The 19351-nt window shown below is 37.3% G+C and overlaps 1 protein-coding gene across 1 annotated transcript; it reads right to left on the bottom strand.

The window, feature by feature from the left end:
- Window positions 1-6873: 6873 nt before the first annotated feature.
- Window positions 6874-18934, bottom strand: stk24a (serine/threonine kinase 24a (STE20 homolog, yeast)). Its single transcript, XM_038280229.1, has 11 exons — window positions 18463-18934; window positions 14614-14844; window positions 12522-12578; window positions 12320-12428; window positions 11586-11743; window positions 10591-10776; window positions 10351-10496; window positions 10143-10269; window positions 9981-10049; window positions 9649-9785; window positions 6874-8026 (listed from the first exon to the last, which is right to left on the bottom strand). The coding sequence occupies exons 1-11, from the start codon at window positions 18502-18504 to the stop codon at window positions 7993-7995; spliced, it is 1296 nt and encodes a 431-aa protein (XP_038136157.1). The 5' UTR covers window positions 18505-18934; the 3' UTR covers window positions 6874-7992.
- Between the last annotated feature and the right edge of the window lie 417 nt (window positions 18935-19351).

The following is a 19351-nucleotide window of genomic DNA, read 5'->3' on the forward strand; positions in this document are numbered from 1 at the left end:
CAGCTGTTATCTCCAATCCAGCCGACCGGCTTCTGATTTTATCTGCTTTATGTGTGCAATGTGGTTCTAGTGCACTATTTGCTAAAGGATTTGCACAATCTCTAACCCCCCAACCCCCCTGTCTTTTCCTTTTTTTTCCCCCCCTCCTGTAGCCGGACGGATTTCAGATTTGAAGTAGCTGTGAGTCCCCTCCACCCTCTGTGTTCTGTATGTTTGCGGAGCAGCGCTTTAGATTATTTGATGACTTAAAAGACATTAGCAAAGATTATTTATAACCATGACAGAAAACCCCAGATGGCGCTCTGTTTGCTTCACACCCCCTCCCCTTCTCAGATGGCCATTTGCACCCCCACCCCTTCCCTCCGTTTTAAAGAGTAGACATTGTGATGTTTTTTGTAACCCATTATGTTTCAAGCTATTTAACCGTCTTCATGATACGGATTCAGTCCAATTTAATCATCACCCAAACACTTTTTTTTAACGGCTGATTTTAATATAGTGTATATTATATGTGCTCATTTATTGGTTCTGCTCGGACGTGATAAAGTCTCTGACCTCACTGTCGGATGCGGCACTGTGAGTGGCTTAGTAGACACTTGAAGGTAGTAGTTTCTTAAAGCAATAAAAATACACATTACCATCACCTGCAGGATTGTGAGGTATTTTTCCTGATGTCACTGCATGTAGCTCCGCTTCCTGAAACCAGCCAGATCAGGTTGTTTTTGTTTTGTTTTTTTTTCTTTAGGGCCTCTATGGCTCAAACTCCAGATTTTTACAACAGTTTCACTCAGGCCATCTCTTATTTCTAAGGAGTTAACTCTCAAGGTGAATACATGAGCGACCGTTTCAACGAGGAGGAAGATGGTGATGAATGCAGGGGCTTTTAAGTGTCTACTCTAGAAAGGTCCACATGTACCACAGTCTTCATCGGCTCAGGAAAGAAGACTTTGGTGGTGGGGCGCCTTGCAAACATAATCACAACGCTTTCTTTTCCTAGTTTTCTCATGTTGCGACCACAACCTCCATGCTCTCTTTTTGGGATCTTAAGTGGCTTTCAGTTAGATTCTTCTGAACTTTAACTAGGCCAAATTAGCACAGGAAAATGTTTAGATCCAAACATTTCAATCGCTTGGGCCGATGTTCTTTTTAATAGATGGAGAGGTCATCTTTAAAAATGTTTTTTTGGAAGTTTCTAAACTGCTTTCTTTATGCCACCCTTTTAACGCTTCTGGACTGTTCCTCTTAGCCACTGGTCAGACGTCCATGTCCAATCAAAAGCTTTGAATCTGATTGTCAATTTCAAAGTCTGGAAACTCGTGGAAGAAATGTTGTGAGTTTCCAGACTTGCATCGGTGTCTTACAATCCAAAATGTTTCCATGCAAATTATCTGAGGCCCTTATTTTAGCTGTTTTAGTCCATTTATGCCTAACTCTTTATAGGCATGTACCTTCCAGATGGGAATCTATTTATTTAACAACTCCTCCTCCTGTCCACCATCTTTACCTGCTTCTATAATCGCACAAAGTGTAGAAATTGTAATTTTAACATCACCTCTTGATAATAATCAAACAAAGTAAATGTCCAGAATTTTATTTCTGGGTTGTTTTTAAAAAAAAAATCATGAAAACTATTTTAAATGTTCCTCCTTATATGGACGTCTTGTTAAACACTGAGGCTGTGGTTTCAACATGACCAATGAGGGGGAGAAAGGGTGTGAATACTTTTGCCAGGCCCTGCATAAATGAACAAAGGTGGTATGATTTGTACATCTCAAGTAAATCACTGTTTTATCTCGCCATGTGATTTTTAAGCTACAGGATGTAAAGCTGGGGTCTGGTTTTAGCTTTTGCAAACAAATCCCTCCCCCTCCTCCGCTAACTTATACAGCAGTATAACAATGACTTTTGATAGATTTAAATACATATATAAATATATATATTATATATGATAGACATTGACAAATTGTTGAATACTTGGTATATAGAATAGAAGTCTCTATCTTGGGGTTTGTTGGTGAACTCTTCAGTAGCAATGGGTGGAAGTTATTTGCAACGTGTCAGAGTGGAGATTGTATTTTGTGGAGTGAGTTGTTTTTTTTTTTTTAATAGCTATCAAAATGATTGAATCTTTGTGAAAGAGGTGCTGTGGGTTTCATCCTCGCCAGTAATCTGACAGGAAGTGGTTTTTGATAGCTATTAAACATCCGGAGGGTGTCGCACAGCACAGCAGCATTCAGTGGTCGTTACTGACTGGATTCACCTATTTAAGAAAACAGTGGATTATATCTACAGGAATTTTAATAGCTGGTATTTTTTCTCCCCCCCACCTCATTTTATCTGGCTTAAGACATTCATTACATGAACAGCTGATATAATTACCAGACCCTCCCCCACCTGTTTCCAGCTGTGAGGAGGCCCAGTTCTGTCTGTCTCCCTTTCTAAAAAGAGATCTGGCTCTAAACTGATGGGGAGGCTTTTACTGCAGCCTCGTCTCTGATGCTAACAATACTGCTGTAACCATAAGGCATGAGATTAGTCCCCGCAGCAGACAAAGCCACGTAGAACAGCGACCTTCCAGCAGGGCTCGTAGGAGCACGGAACCCGCTCCAGTTCAAAGATGGCGGACGATATTCCTATATTCATTGAATGTACTGTATTACTGTTTCTAAAGATAGGACGAGCTAATCTAGTCACCTTTTGTTATTGGTCCTTGTTTGAATTGTCTAAGGTATTTTTTGTATACAAAAGTTTACATTTTTATGTATATTTTTCTCGTGTAAAAACTATGTAATATGTGTACAAAACACTGTATGTAATATCTGTATATAGTGTGAGAAATCTGATCTTTTGTTTGTTTTTGGATGTATAAATAAAACTTGCTGTGAGGTATTTGCTGAAAAACAGGTTTTCTTGTGTGGTTCCTAATTAACCTGAAGTAAAATAAAGTGTGAGTGGTGAGTTATTTTTACATTACTTTGAAAAAATATGCATTATTATTAATTTATTTATTGTTAATTCAAACTAGAATAGACCTATGCAACTTATAACCATAGTGGGTATGAGTAATTTTTCACACTAATCACAAACCCTACATTTTTTAAATGAAAATGCATCAATTAAAGCAGGGATTCCTTACCCCTAGTGGCCCGTGAGTGGTAAATGAAAATATTTTAATTTCTTAGGTAGTAAAATAAAATAGGGCTGGGATCTGTTTTGCTTTGAGGACCCAACAAGCTTTTATCAACTAAAAATTATGTTTTCCTTATGTTTGTCTTCACCAAAATGAGGCAGAGGAACAGACTGGTATCAGCTGTTTTTCTCTATCGCTCAGATGTTTTGATAAAAACAAAGTAAATCTAATTAAGTCAGTCTAATTTTTTTCTGTATTTTGTTCCCAATTCATCAAATTTAAATGTGACTATAAGGGAGTTAACTCAGAGGAGCTCCAGCTTTATAAATAAATGTTTATATTATTATTTTAATTTGTATTTATTTTGATTTCTTACCAACTTCCGGTCAACATATTTTGTTTAATTTTGGAATGGAAAGAATAAAATGCCTTAGAATCACCAAGACAATCATCAATACTTTTGACTGAGAGGGAAAGAAAAAATGCCCAAAGGGAAACACAACAAAAAAAAAAAAAAAAGGTGTGTAATTGAGCATGTCTAAATTATTTGACTGAACAAACTTTCCAAGATGCCGTACAGTGACATTTGTAGTGAATTTCTGCTGTATCAATGACTGAGAAGCCTTGGTGTTGTTTTTGGTCTCCATCCAAGAGGTCCTGGGTTCGAATCCCGGTTGGGTGGAGTTTTCACGTTCTCTGCTTCTATGGATTGTCACCAGGAACTCATCTAAACATTTTAAAAGTAGAAGTCTACAAATAATCATTTCACTTTCAATCCAAAAATAAATACGCAACACATTTATCAGATGAAGTCGTAATTTGAGCTTTATTCAGAAGTACAAGAGGTTCTCATTGGCTTCTTGACATCTCTAATGCTTCCAAGATTCAATTTGATTGTTTAAAAAGATATCTCTCTCAGTGAGACCAGTGAAAACAGGTTTTATATGCCAAATAATACATTTCATCTCTTCGCTGTAGTAATTTAGTATCAATTTAATTATTAATATTCATTTTGAAAAACTACACATTTTCCAGATTTTATTCCAGTGGAAAAAAAAACTACCATCAACAAGACTTTTTTTGCGGGGTAATTATTAAAAAACAAAAGGCACTGAAGTCTTAATGAGGGAAAAAAAAAGCTGCAGGCAAGCAAACAAAATGTAATTATTTTTTTTTTTTTTTTTTATCATTTAAGGGCTTTTCCAGAAATCCAACAGCGCCACCTTGAAAACTGCAAATGTGGAGACCGGACAACAAACTGCCAGAAAAATCACACAAAATGAAATGTTCGCTTTGAACGATTGTTTCCCAGTGTTAACACTTGAACACAAAACTAAAAGAACAAACAGATCAGCTGAAGATGAGCCTTTTTCTTAAAAAAAAAATGGATATTCAATGATACAAACGGGGAGAAAAAAAAACTGAATACAAGAGGTTTAATGGAAGAAAAGGAACATCGAGTACCAAAACTTAAATAAACCACAGAAAGTGCAACAAATAAAAACATGCAAAAGGTGCAAATGATGTTGCTGATTTCTTTTTTTTTTTTTTTTTTTAACAGGGGCAGCTCATTATCATGGCACATTGAACAAATATCCAGAAAACCATGAAAAAAAAAAAAAAAAATCTTAATAGCAGCTTTTGATCCAGTAGCTAAATTCTAACAATCATTAGCTTTAGCAAAAAAAGCTGAATGTCACAATTATGGATTTTGAAATAAAACTGAAATTGACTTTGAAAAGCTCCGATCTGACAGTTAAAGGAACAGCTGTTCAGTTGAAATGCAGGAGCTTCATTGGTAAACATATCCACAGATATGAGTAGAAGTTAACGGTAATCAAGGGAAATCATTTACTGAACACTGAGCCTCAAGGGAGGGATCCAGATAGAACAATCCAACCTTAAAGCAGCAAGAAGTGTTAAATTAAATATATTATCATTATACATCAAACATAACTATGGACTTTATTATACAACATTATGCATAATATATAGACATTAAAAGGAATTGTGTGATGTTGCAGCCAAGGAATACTGCTTAAATACTTTTGAAATGCTAAAGAAATGACTTTAAAATGTTTAAACCTAAGGATTTTAGAAAGTAAACCACAGCCTACACTGGATCACATGTAAATGTACCATAAGATTTAACAGAAGTGGCCTGAATCCTAGATCATGTTTAAGTCAGGGACCACCCTAAACTTAAATACCTCCAGTCAAAATAAACCTGTTTGTTAAAACTAAAAGACAATTTTAACTTTTTTTCGTACTGTTCCTTTAATTAACAGTCCTTTTTAAAGGACTGGCAGCAAATGTCCTGGAGCAAGTATCCTCCTACACCTGTTGGAAATAAAGTTTTATCCAAGTAAAGGACCAACTAATATATTCTTGATATATTTTTTGAGCAATAACAATTTTCAAACTACTGATGGAGTTTATTTAAATGTACCTGAATAACATTCTTTAGATATTCAAAATATTTCACGAAAGTTGTAAAATTTCTTAAGCGGCAGGATTCATTGCTGCTTTTCTGTAGTTTGATCTGTTTTTTTTTTGTCTTTAACTGAAGTGTAAACACAGGAGATGGTTGTTATTTTCAGAATACCATGTCTAATCCCAAACTTCATAAAACTGTTCCTTTAACTTCAGCTGTGCTCACATAGAAAGTATAGCGTAGCAACAGTGAACAAAATAAACTGAAAAGATTTGGACTGTTTAAAAAAAAAAAAACAGGTTACGTGGAAAGAAATGGAAGCAATACTTTTGGTCTTTTATTATTTCTCGTCAAAAATCACTGCATATGAATTTTAATGCATAAAAAAAGAGAGAAAAACAGGAAATGACAAAAGTAAATATCTCATCCGACCTTTTTAAAGCTGATAATAATGGTCATGTTCATTCAAACACTATAAGGCTGCTTCATCACCATCTGGGGACTCATCTTCCCATCCTGTAACAGTATGCTATAACGCATACCACCCAAACCAGTCTGTAGGCTCTGAACTGTTAACACTATTATGCACAATCATTTTAAACAGTAGTAACAGTGCAGCTGGTCTCTGGTTTCCTAATATTTACATCTCACAGCAGTTTCATTTAATGCGGGAGCAACTACAAGTGTATCTCAGTTAATAAGGATATCATTGAAAAGTTGGTTTCTGTAATTAAATAGAGATTTCTGTTAATTTTGATGAATATAGCAAACAGCTAATGAAAACAGAACTTAGATTTAGTTTGAGAAATTTGTCCCTGCCCCTTTTCCACATCGAGAATAAAAAACAAAAGGCCTCTGTGGAAGAATGCGTCTCTTAGAGGGCTTTAAACCAGGCACACTGATGGAAAGTTTAGTGGAAGGAAAAAGGTGTGCTGTTGGCACCTATGGCTTTAAAGAAGCCTGTTTTGGGGAGCTAAGAGCTGCCTCACACAGAGGTATCAGCAACATGAGCTTCAACTGCCCCCTATAAGAGATGTCTGAAGTGTGCTGCTGGCTGATCTGATGAAAAATAGATCAGTTAGTTACTGACTGCACATACTTATTTATACCAGTTTGGTATGTCAGCATTTTCTATCCTTTTTAAGCCATAATCTTTAAGATGAACAGAAATAAACGATTGAAATCCATCACTCTGTGTCTTGATAACCTGCAAATGACATTTGAGAATTGTTTGGACTTTTTAAAATATTCTGAAACTTTGAGATATCCCTGTAGGAAAGCTTATATCAAATCCAAATGGAAATGCACGACCAACCCGAGTTCAAAGACTGTTCTCAATCCATAATACGGTGCATTCCTGCAAAAATAAAATACTGCAAGTGTCATGCTACTGCATTATGGCTACTTTGTTTATCGTAAAGGCATTTATACTCGAAGTGCAATTAAAGGTACCCGGAGCAAGTACCGTCGCAGCTCCTAGGAAGACTGAGAGTCTGCTGATTTAAGAACAAGATGATGGCACTGCCATTTGAATGGAATGAATGGACGAAACCTCAGTTTATCTGAGCAATCACACACAGCAAAAAGGGAGAGGGGTGAGGCAGAGGCCGACAGACCTGCTCGAACCCCACCCTCCTGGAATGAGGGGCTGGAAACAGCATCCAGTGTTTAAAGCGGGGAGGCTTCGGAAACCCAGCCGGCTTTTACATTCTACCACAATATTACAGCCACAGCAGCAGAGGGAGAAGGTGAAGAAAATCCAACAGCAAAATGAGGGCATCAACTGGAGAGAATGAAAATAAAGATCAAACACTGAAGGATAGAAGAAGACACACAGAAGCGAGGCAATCTTCACCCAACAGCCTATAATTTGCTTTAGGCCGTTATATGTCAAACGCCCTGCTATGCTTTCAACAATCTATAGAAATAAGCTTATTTACAAGTCTGTACAACCACCCGGTAAGACCTCCTTCCATCTCCCAGAAGACCAAATCTACTTAAAGCAGGATACCTGAGTTTTCAACAAAACGCCTTCACCCACTCGTTATCTCTCACAGCCACATGCACACAACCAACTGAGCGAGGGATTCTCTCCAAAACCAAAAGGGAGTGTAAACATTTTTAAAAGAAAAAGACAAAAAAGTCACACATTAAACCAAAAACTCAAGACTCCTTCTAGAAAGATCGTCAACTCCAGTCTAAAAATAAAACAGCTGAGAAAGGGGTGCAGAGAGGGGAGAACAGAGCACAGCTGGATAAGCAACCGCTGACTTAACCTCTGTTGCTCCTCTAGCAGATAAAACAGACCGGAAGGAGGCCGGGAGGGTTTTGCTTTAGGCAAATGAGGGATGTAGACCTTCCTGGGAGACTTCATCTCAGCTGAGGAGGACAGACTGCTGCCGTCAGGGTGGAAGAGCAGAACAGAGCGTCACTGAGCGGTGGCCGCCTGCAGCACAGAAAACCTGGCAAACATCAGAGCAGAACGTTAACGCTCAAAAGGATTTCAGCGAAGAAGAGCAAAGACATAATGAAAGACGCTGTGAGCTTCACAAGTAAACGATGAAGCACTAAAACATTTTTAACTTTTTTAAAGTGGAGGTTAAGAGATGATTACAATAAAAAAATAAAAACTTAAGGGTTTTAACATTTTGAAGCAAAGCTTTAACGGAGTTAACAAGAGGGAAACAACGGCCAAGTTAGCTATAATGGTTCACTGGTTTAACATGGTGGAACAGGTATAAACCATGACCTGCGGGAACAAAATATTCTTTACTTGTGAACTCTTCTTTAAAAGCACCTAAGAAATGAGAATATGTGCCTATATGGGCCAGATTTAAGGTTTTCCTGCATCTTTTGCAAAAGCCATAAAGTCAGACCTCTCTGGCGTTAACCTTTATGGTTTACTGGGAGCGCCCTCACTCCTCTAACTAGTTTAATGGTGACCAACCCAACTGGCTAGAGGAAACAGAGTTTATTTTATAGCTAATGGTAAAAAACAGAAATGTAGGAAATAATCACCTAAAACAGCTTATTATAAGTTTTATCTTTATCAAACACATTTTAGAGCGTCATCACACCTGAGATGTTTGGTCTGTTTAAAACTATTGTTTTATACATTTGTGTTGATGTGAACTCAGCAATGGTACTAGGGTATTGACCAAAGAACCGCCTCATGTCTGCTTGGTGGCGGTTATAGAAAGGCCCTAAATGAACTCTAGAGCACTTTATTTATGGTATGAATGCAATAAATGGACAACGCAATAAAATCAAAACGACTTATTCCTACAAAGTTTCAGAGAGGTCACAAGAGATTTTAAAACAGGAAATCTGAAAAAAATCAGAAGCTTAAAACAGCTAGCTTACTTCCCACAGCTACAATTATCTAGTTATTTTCCATAAAAACCTATAGTGTCCTAGATCATGTCCTATACTAACAGCTTTTGGGACTTAGGGGACACAAGCAGAAATGTAGACTTAATGATTTACACATTTAGTAAATAAATTGACAATGTCTTTAAAAGCTGAAGAAAAACAAAAAGGTGCATGACTGATCAAACTAATCCACAAAATGCATTAAAAAAAAAAAGATCTCCAGTATAATCCTTCTATTTCTCTCAATACTAACACCCATTAACAAGTGTTCCTGCTACAAAATAAAGCAAACTATGCCCTCAAGGAGGAGACTCCCAACATATAAAACAGATATATAGTCTTTATGTCAATCTAAGATGGAATATAAAAGTAAAGAAAGATGCAGTTTTCAAAATTTGTCCTGCTTAATTGAACTGATTTATAAACAAAATCCAAAACAAGGTCTAACTGACAAAACCTCAACCTCTACTGGTTTTAGATAAAAGTAGAAGAGGAAATTAACTTTTACTGTGGAGGCTACCGCAAAATGTTCTTTTAAAACATCTGAAGGTAAGGTGACTGCTGTAAACTGGTCGCACTTAATTGTGTTTCATCATAAAGGGGCTTCACTGTTATGCAGTATTGTTTGTGGGTCTATCACATAAAAACACAGTTTCAAAGTAGCAGCATCTGAAGAGGTTCAAGGTGCATCAACACTTTTCACTTCTCTTACCTCTGAAGCCTCTGCAGTAGTTCAGCAACCAGAGAGTCGCAGATCCCCGGGTGGATGTTCTCAGCCAGGAAAATGGCTTTCCTCAGCTCCTCTGCAGCTTCTGGCTTTCCATTACTGGTCTCACCCTTTTCTCTCAACTACAAAAAACATATGCAGAATAATTTGTGTGCGCGATTACATGCAGACAGACAGGATAGACTCAGAGTCACAGCATTTCCATTAAACACCCGCAGAAAATTTCAATCCAGAAAAGGGAAAACGAAGTGAAGATTGCATGGGTTCTAAATGGTACAGATCACTATTTCAATTAGACGTAATTTAGAGTATAATACCTCCGAGAACAATGGAGAGAATATCGATGTTAAGCTTTGTGATGAGAGGCTTTCTGAAGGCTGCTCCACCTGGAAGAGAAGTATTTTCAATCAACATTAATGAAGGAGATGATGATTGTAGGGATTTAAATAGGATTGTGGTTCAGTGTGTTATGCTCTGACCCTCAGCTCTACAGGCTCAACCAACTGAACAGGCTCAGCCGGCGGCTCTTCAAATATAACGGGCTCCTTGATGGTGCCAAAGATCCACTCCTCGTTAGCTTTAGGTTTGCTACCCTCCTCCAGCTCCCTGTGGAGAAATGGGATTCAGAAACAGTGTATTTAGTCTAACTCTTCTCCAGCTCTGCACCACGAAGAACACAGAACTTACTCATCCGAATCGTCGGAGCTTGAATCATCCCGCGACTGCTCCGATTTCCACCTCTTGTATCTGTCGATCAGCTCTGTCAGGTAGGTGGTCTTTTTGGCGTGCCGCGCTATAAATTTGTGCTTTAGCAACTCTTTGGCAGTTGGCCTCTGTGAAACAAACACCGTCAGAGCAGAATTTTACAACACAATTGTTTGTTATTTTATTCATCACAGCGATATGAAAAAAAAGGTTTAAACTTACAAAGCTAGGCTCCTTATTTAAACAGGCTTCCACAAACTCTTTCAGAGGTTTACTGTAGTTTCCTTCCAGTGTCGGCGGGTTGTTCTTTGGGATGAGAAATAAGACTTTCATGGGATGAAGCTCAGAGTGGGGCGGCTCTCCTTTAGCCAGTTCTATAGCTGTTATTCCTAATGACCAGATATCTGCCTGTAAAAACAAGAAAAATTTAATTATTTCATTAAAATCTCACCTGAGCTACAAGCGACCAGTTAAAACACAACAAAGTGACTCTAAATATGGAACACTGAGTTGAGTATTTGAAGTAGTTCTGCAAAAAACAAGGACAGCGACCTAGCAGCTGTGTTTTAGAGTCGCACTGACTCATGCTGTGGTTGTTCCAAAAATATACATTGGGGCTTCTCTAGTCTAGAAAACACGTCTGTAATGGGGCTTTAGTGTTCATCACCAAAAGAGGCACACTGAGGTCAGAGGAAATAAAAACAAATTCACAAGATTTCCATTTGATTTAAGGCTATAAATACAAGAGTATAACAAGACACAGCTTGAAAATAATCCTGGTGAATTAAGATTCTGATCCAGTTAATTTAGGCGGGTTATCTGTGATTTCAAAAGGCCCAAAATATCTTGATTCTCACCAACATCTACTGACCTAATCTTCTTAGTTTGTTAGTTTTGCTAGAAGAGCTAACCATAGAAACTTTACTTCCATCTGATTCACTGGTAGAGAGCCAAATAAAAAAAAAAATATCAGTCTGTCAACTTAGAAAAGTTTAAGAACAAATCCAAACTCTCTAATATATTTTATATCTTTTGATTTTCTCATGATTTAATTGATGTGATTAACATGTGTTTCTCCTATCTGGAAAAGGATTAAGCAACACGCTGCTTTATCTAGGCCTTTTACACTTTGTTTCCGCATCTTTTATAACGCTGATGTAGCTCTAACCCCAGCTGCGGTTCACCTCCAGTATGTGACTGTAATAACGTTGACTGACCTTTGAGTCGTAGGCAGATTGCTTTATGACTTCGGGTGCCATCCAGAAAGGCGTTCCGACGAAAGTGTTCCTCTTTATTTGTGTGTCGGTCAACTGCCCCGCCACGCCGAAGTCGGCCAGCTTTACTTCGCCTTGCTCCGACAGCAACACGTTGGCAGCTAAAAATAGCAGTTCAATAAACGCTGCATAAATAACTCCAATAAACCCGTAGAGGATTAAAAAGGAAAAAGCGAGATCTCGTACACTTTAGCTGCATTTTTAAAAACTTCAGATTCATTTGCTGCTGAAGATTCTCAGTCATCCAGCTTATAGTAGGTCCAAAAAAAGTAAAAAAAAAACAATCCACTGGAATTGTTTCCAAGTTTTTAAGACGTTTCGCTTCCCATTCAGGAATTCTGACATTTTAAATTGAAAAACTTTCCTGGATAGGAAGCAAAACATCTTCAAAAAAAAGCCCAGTGTATAGGTTTTTTTTAAAAACTTTTTTGGAATTCAGATACATTAAATTCTCAAAAGAAATATTACACCTAAAACACCAATAAAAGCCAAACTTGATTACACCCTTTGACAATAAAAATCAAACATACACAATTATTACTGATAAACCCTGATACCGTGGCATTCGAAAACTCACACAGAAGCAATAAAAAAAGGATCAAAGAGAGCAGTTCTTACCAGATGACATTGATTATTGTTCCAACAAAGGCTGAAGTACTGCTATTTATCAGATTTACCTTTGATATCTCTGTGGATTTTCTTTTCAGAGTGCAGATACTCCAGCCCTCTGAGAATTTCCCTCAGGATTGTGGCTATCTGTGTTTCATCCAAGGCACCTGGTTCCAACTGGGACAAAGATATAAGTATGTGACTCCATGCCGCTTGAGTAAATGTATGTTTTCTTATAAATTGGTAACCAACTTCAGACTAGTTTCTTACCAAATCCAGAGCAGATCCTCCTCCCAAATATTCCATAATAATCCATAATTTTGTACCCTGAGGAATGGATCAGGAATAATTAAAGAAAACACAACCACTAGAAGTAAAACTCTGAATGTTTACCATTCTATGATTAAACTTAACACGTTAAAGATTGAAGGATGATGGCTAATGTTTGCAGCTTTCTTTTACATTGTTAGACGTTCAGGTCTGACAAACAATAATCCCAGAAGAACTTCCTTCAAAACTGTTTTCACGAGACAAACCCTTCAAAAGATTTTGGACTTCCTTAAACATTTTCCCATGTTGACAGATTACAGCCAAACGTAAGCTTGTATGAGTGGTGCAAACAGCAACTTTTAAAGAGAGTGCACAAGGAGAAATGGCCTTGTGCACGCATTTAATAGGCGTTCCCGCTCAGGAGTGGGTACATGGTTGTGTGTGTGTATTTTTATTTTCATTTTCAAAAACTCGCCAAAATCCTCCACTATACCTTTAAGGTAAATAAAATGTAATTCTCTATTTCTTTATTGGGCTCAAATGTCTTAAACAAGCATCACCTCAGGAAATGTTCAAGTACCGGTACCATAATACTCATGGGTCTTAAAACATTTATCTTTTCAGAGTTTGTTAGTTTTGCTAGTAGAGCTAACCATAGAACCTTTACTTCCATCTGACGTACTGTTACGTATTAAAGACACCATTCAGGAGAATATTTGGCATTCTGAGAACCAAATAAAACAATATCAATCTGTTGATCCAAACATAAAGGGTCACTTTCAGCCATATTGTTTAGAATCAGGTATTAAGAAAAAGTATGTTTAAGAACAAACCCAAACTCTCTAATATCATTGATATCTTTTTATATTCTCATTATTTAATGTGCTTAAAAAAAAAAAAAAAAAAAAAAAAAAAAGAGTCAAGTAAATGTGTGAAAATTGTGCTGTCATCTGTCACATTCCTGTGCTTCTCCTATCAGAAGTTTAACGCCCAGCAGAAAGAAAGCCTCAAGCATTCGACCAGAGCCATGATGGAAAAGCATAGCCTCAGGTGTATTCATGTGTTATAATAACTTAACAACAATGTGTGATATGACTTTAAAACTGGCGAGAGTCTAAAACTTTTCACGGGAATGAATCGAGACACGTTTAGTACTGCAGCTGTAATTACAGTAAAAGGTGATTCCAAACGTATCATAGTTTCCAGATTTTTTTCTTTTTTTCTTAATTATGTACTTCTTTGTTTCGTTTTCATCACATAAAATCCCAAATAAGTTAATTTATGTCTAGGAAAAAATGTGGTAAAGTTCAACAGTTATGAGAGCCTCAGTCCGTCTTTATTTATGTATTATTAGCGGCTAGCTAGCTAGCTCTAGTGGTAAGTCACCCGTCCTGCAAACAGGAGGGTGGGACACTTTACGCTAATGCTGCTTTGGGGAGTGCCGTCATTGGGCATTGCGCTAGGTTCTGAGTTTGAGCCCCACTCCCACAAACTACCACTCTGGGTCCCTGAGGAAAAGACCTTTTATGCAGTATACTAGAAGCTTTGAAAGGCTCTCTAAGCACCATTAAGTGAAGCATAAAACTGCATTATACCTAGAAAATAATCTGTAACTTGCCAAAAAATAATGGTCAATAAAACAATTTGAATTACAGGTTTACCTTTTTCTTGGCTTGCTTGGATTCTATCTAAATCTAATAGATCAAAACACATCAGCGACAAGAGCATTAAAACTCTTATTTTAAGGAAGCTTAAATACAACTAGTTTTCTGCCTCTATAAACTAAGTGATGGGAATTTTAGAGGGTCTGAATGCAGTAGTCTAAACCCCAGCTTTGAAATGTCTATGCACTTATTAAATGTAGTGCTAACCATCCAAAAAGTCCACTAAAATGTCAGCCTACTCTATGACCCATTTTCTTAAAATATCTGTACTCTATTTCACAGGTAGCTGCTCCATCATCCATTTCAATTATTTATTGACCTACCTTGCCTTTTCTAGCATGCAGGGATTGCCCTTTACTGTAATAATCTTGCTGAACCTAAACTATTGCAAGTTTACCAAATATGCTTTTTTAAACTAAAAAGGTCACCTTGAGATAAGATCCGTGGTATTTGGTGATAAAGGGACTGTCACACTGGCTCAACACTGTGATTTCTTGTTGGATATCCTCTATTTCATCTTCAGCCTCCTCCAGATCGATAATTTTAATGGCCACAACTTTCTGAGTCCTTTTGTCAATGCCTTTAAAGACTTCTCCAAAAGAGCCTTTTCCTATCCGCTCCTGCTTGGTGAAAAGTTCCTCTGGATCAGCGTTGAAGTTCTTGAAGAGAAAAAGACACACAAGGGGGAAAACAAAACATTGTAATTTCAGTCGTATCAAACCACAGGTCACAGAAAAGCTGAAGACTGGTACACATTTCTATAGGTGTGGATCCAAGGCCTCTTTTTTTCCACTGAAAATAATCTGTTTTTCAGCCCACTTACAAACAGCATATGGCTCTCTTCCCCCTGACAAAAAAAAAAGCCGGTTTTAACCTCCCACGGCTGCATGTCTGGTGGTGCCATCACGCTGTGGAAGCGTTGATGTCACCAGTGTGACATAAATCAGGAAAGTAAACAATGGAGAGCAACATGTAAAGAAGCCTGGACGTAGTCAGTGTGCTTTATTGTTTCGCTCCATTATCTTTACGAATCTCTCTTACCAGCACTGCGCCATGTTTGACGGATGTAAACAGTTGTTTTGGCTTTTTAAATCAGACGCAGCTGGTGCAGTGTGCTGATGTCTATACGTTAATACGTTCAATGGTATCACATAATCTAGTGAGTCAACCCGGCTCTGGTATTCCTACAGCATGCTGATCAGAGCCAAGATTTTTAACCGGCTAGACACATGTCAGTGAGCTGTTCGCACTGCCACTAAAAGCCAATTGTTCCCTGGTATAAACAGGTTTTTTGGCCAGTGGGAAAGGTGTATAAGTGTGTACATTCTCCTAGTTCAGTCGCTCTTCTTTTTCCTCACTTAAATGGCGAAACATACGTTTTTACTTAATTGTATGAAACAATTTGCTACCGCATAAATGTAAACAAAATGAATTGCATAAAACAAAAGCTAGCATATGATCATAAACAATCATTGCTACAAGCTGGCAATGCTGGTAACTTAACTTATGAGTGGTCTTTTCTTTTCTGTAGTTCAGTCAGAGATGCACTTTTTGTGGATTTTCAGTCAGCCGACTGTGATGCTTATTTAATGTGATTAAACTGCGTATGTCAATTAGGTCGTCACACATGATTTCATTTTTGTTATTTAGGTATTTCCTTTATTATATAGTCCAATGTTTTCAATCCTATTTTTAAGTCTATAAACATCACATAACTGATGTGTGAACCAGTTTGCGTCAATGTGTCTCTTTACCTCTGCAAAGCACATTATGTCTTCATATGCATTGGTTTGTTTTTGGAAGAACTAAAAAAAGTTATGCTCAGATTTAGCTGAAATTTAAGAGATTGTGATTGGCAACAAATTGCAACCAGGTTTTTTTTTTTTTTTTTCTAAGACTTTGTGAATACTGGTATTAACCTAAGGTGGAAGTCACATTATGTTGGGGGGAAATTAGCTACTTGGCAGAGATCTGCGCTCCCAGAGTGTTTTCCTAGTTTCACTTTGTGACTAAAATGCCTGAAAATCCCTGCTGTGGGGCAATTAAGGATATTTCTATTCTAAATGCCAGAATTAAGCCAACAGACAAAGTTTTAAATGTAAACTTAGAGTTTACTTCAACCTAGTTCCATTTTTGTCTGACTTCTACACCAAGTGTGGACGAGTAAGCAAGTCCCAATGACTCCAAACGGATATAATCTGATCAATATTGAAAAGCCAATATATTTTTGTTCTCAGATTGGCATGGACATTAGTATGCAGAGCTATTTTCAAAAGTGCTACAATTAGTAAATCGTCTGCCATAAAGCCACATAATGCATATACATCACTGTGGTTTAATGGCCTTCAAAGCAAAGCCTAAACAAAAACATAGGGACTGCATCCTAAATTATTGACTGAGCTAAATGGCTCATTTCCCTATGGGACACCTGGGAGGGAATAATGGCCTTCAAAAAAGCCCAGATGAAAGCTAAAAATTGTTTAGAATACATAATGACATTATTCTGTATAGTACTAGAGAGCAAAATTTGAATTCAAAGTAAAGAGTACAAATTAAAACTAAGTGTAACCTAGCTCTAAAGCGATGATCTACAGGCTCTCAAGAGTAAATTGCTTTACAGCCCCCGCCTCGTGAGAATAGTTTCCTGTAAAAACTGCTAATGCATGATGGTCAAACCAACAAGGCAGGTGGGATGAGCAGTAGCCCTTTGAACAGCTGGCAGAGGGAAATGCTGAACTGAATAGCAGAGACTTTAAAACAAGGGAAGGAAAAGCAAAGCACTGCAGAACAAAGCAATGCAAAAGCAACAAACCCTAAATGCTCTCATAACACTGGTGTGATCAGTCATCCAGTGGAAATTTATAATGTTAAGGATGACCTCTGGAAAAGCAATGCTATGACCGAAGCTTATGCATAATAGGGAATGTAGTTTTTTATATCCTTAGTCAGCAGGTTTACTGGAACAACTATTTCTGCTTAAACCTCACTCCAAAACCATGTGGTTCATTCTCTACCAGCAGCACCGTGCAGCTTTGTGGTCTGCTATCATAGACCAAAATGAAAGACCCTGCAACCAAGCTACACTTTAATGGCAAATACAGAAACCCCTCTACATCACACAAATACACATGTGAAGACAAATATTTAAAAGTAAAGACTTTGGGAGCAATTCCCTTATGATTATATATATTAAGTTTGGTTATAATGAAATCATGATTTCACAAATTGTGCATTTAAAAAGCAGAAAATGGCATACCAGTCATACCAGCTGCAAAATATATTGAATTCCACTTGATATCACAATGTCATCATGTAAAAAATGCAAATAACTGATTAAATACATTTTTTTTTTGCTATAGTCATGGACTTAAAGTGCTTTCAATTCCCATACTGGATTTATACTTTTAGTGTTTTTCTCATAAGTTTCAGAACTGGCCTAACAAATACTGCATATAATTAGATTTCTTCCTCTTTTCAAAAAATGTCAACATTAACTTAAGTCCACATTACACATAGCATGTTATTTTCCCTTATTTGAGCCCTATTAATGCTGGTTTTAGCAATAAAATATTCCTATAAAAAAGGAAACAAGATCAACTTTTATCAATCCCATATTTACAAAATTAGATTTTTAATTTAGGGAGAGTATAAAATTGACAATAATTTTTCAGGCAAAATGTTTAAAAAGATCCTCCCCCACCCCACATAAGCGAAGGCATTAATTCATCATACAGGAAATTACATTACATACAGGACTACTAATCTCAACAAAACATAAAGAAAAGTGAATGTTTTCAACACTACTGAGAAATTAAACAAAAATTAAAACTTACAATGCTAAATATTTATTAAATGCATTTATTTTAAATGAAAGGAGACGGCAAATAACATGCAAAATGCCTCCAGATTGCTCCAAATAGCTAGGATTGTTTTAGCAACCAACCAAGACCCAGCCAAAGTCCAACAAACTACATAACTTGTAAACTTTGGCAAAGAACACAACATAAAACTAAAGATGGAGAGAGTTCAATCTTCAGACAATTATAAGGGTTATCTGCGTTCAGCAGGGTAATAAACCAGCCAGCCTTTTCCCCCAGGAACCTAAATGGACTTTGATAAGTTGTTTTTTTTTTTTTTATCAGTGAAATCCAAATGTAACAGAGAAATAAACGGTTACACTTCCTTTATGTCTCACATAGAAATTTTTTTAAGGTGCAGGTAGTCTAATAGTAGTTTAATTTAACTTCCACATTGACAGCATGAGGTTATATATTTACCTGAACCCCCGGTAGTGCGCTCTGAAGAGGGGAGTGAGCCATGGCGTCAAAGGAGCAAAGATGACGCCTCTCCTTGTCTCCTGAGCTCACCTTTTCACATCAACGCCGTAACTTCCCAAACAATTGCTTTGAGTCCAACCGAATCCTTAAAATCGTTTGCTGTATGATATAGAGACGTCACTTTTTAAAACAATCGCACCTCAACTTGGGGCTATTGCCTTCCCCCGAGTCGCCTTCCGCAGTTAGAAAGCTAAACGTTAGCCACTTTTAGTCGCTTGTTAAAGTAAACAGTTAACGGAGAACATGTATCTTTATCAGGTGCTCGTAGATGTCCAACGCGTCCGCTTGTAATCAGCTGCAAAGACAGAATATATGCACACTTTTGTGCCAGCTGTGACGCTTGTTGTTCCTCTCTGGCATCACTTTCCTCTGTCTCCCGGCGCCATCTTGGTTAATGTCATTTCCATTTTCCTTTGGACCAATCAGAGAAACGAAGAGCAGACTGAGAACACGTCGTCATTCATTAAGTGAAACGTCACTATAGGGATGGAGCTAGGGTTAAACTATGGTAAGTGCATTTATCATGTAATAGTTGAATAAAAACCGATGATAGCAGGCAAATTTGACATTTATTAGAAGCGCTGTCCTCTATTGTTTCATTTGTTGGTCTTTAAAATAAGATTCTTCCTGGTCAAAACTACATTGCTACTAGTCAGAACTGCACACATAGATATCCTAAATTACATTTTTGCCAGCAAAAATTTAATTTCATGATGCAAAAAAATATTATTGTACAGTAAGAAACTTTCAAATACCAGAAATCTTTACAAATTTTAAGAGGCCATTTGGACATTTATTAGCTTGACTGAATATATATTTCAGATGTCTC

The sequence above is a fragment of the Cyprinodon tularosa genome, unplaced genomic scaffold (assembly GCF_016077235.1).
Source record: "Cyprinodon tularosa strain WSP-4 unplaced genomic scaffold, ASM1607723v1 ctg158, whole genome shotgun sequence".
Taxonomy (NCBI): Eukaryota; Metazoa; Chordata; class Actinopteri; order Cyprinodontiformes; family Cyprinodontidae; genus Cyprinodon; species Cyprinodon tularosa.

Bases quoted from the DNA above. Each gene is read 5' to 3' on its own strand.
- stk24a (XM_038280229.1), bottom strand. From the start codon at position 18,504: ATGGCTCACTCCCCTCTTCAGAGCGCACTACCGGGGGTTCAG. The intron at 12,579-14,613 runs GTGACCTTTTTA...TCCATTCCTCAG, and splicing joins ACCACGGATCTTATCTCAAG to GGTACAAAATTATGGATTAT. The intron at 10,497-10,590 runs GTAAGTTTAAAC...TTTGTTTCACAG, and splicing joins TAAATAAGGAGCCTAGCTTT to AGGCCAACTGCCAAAGAGTT.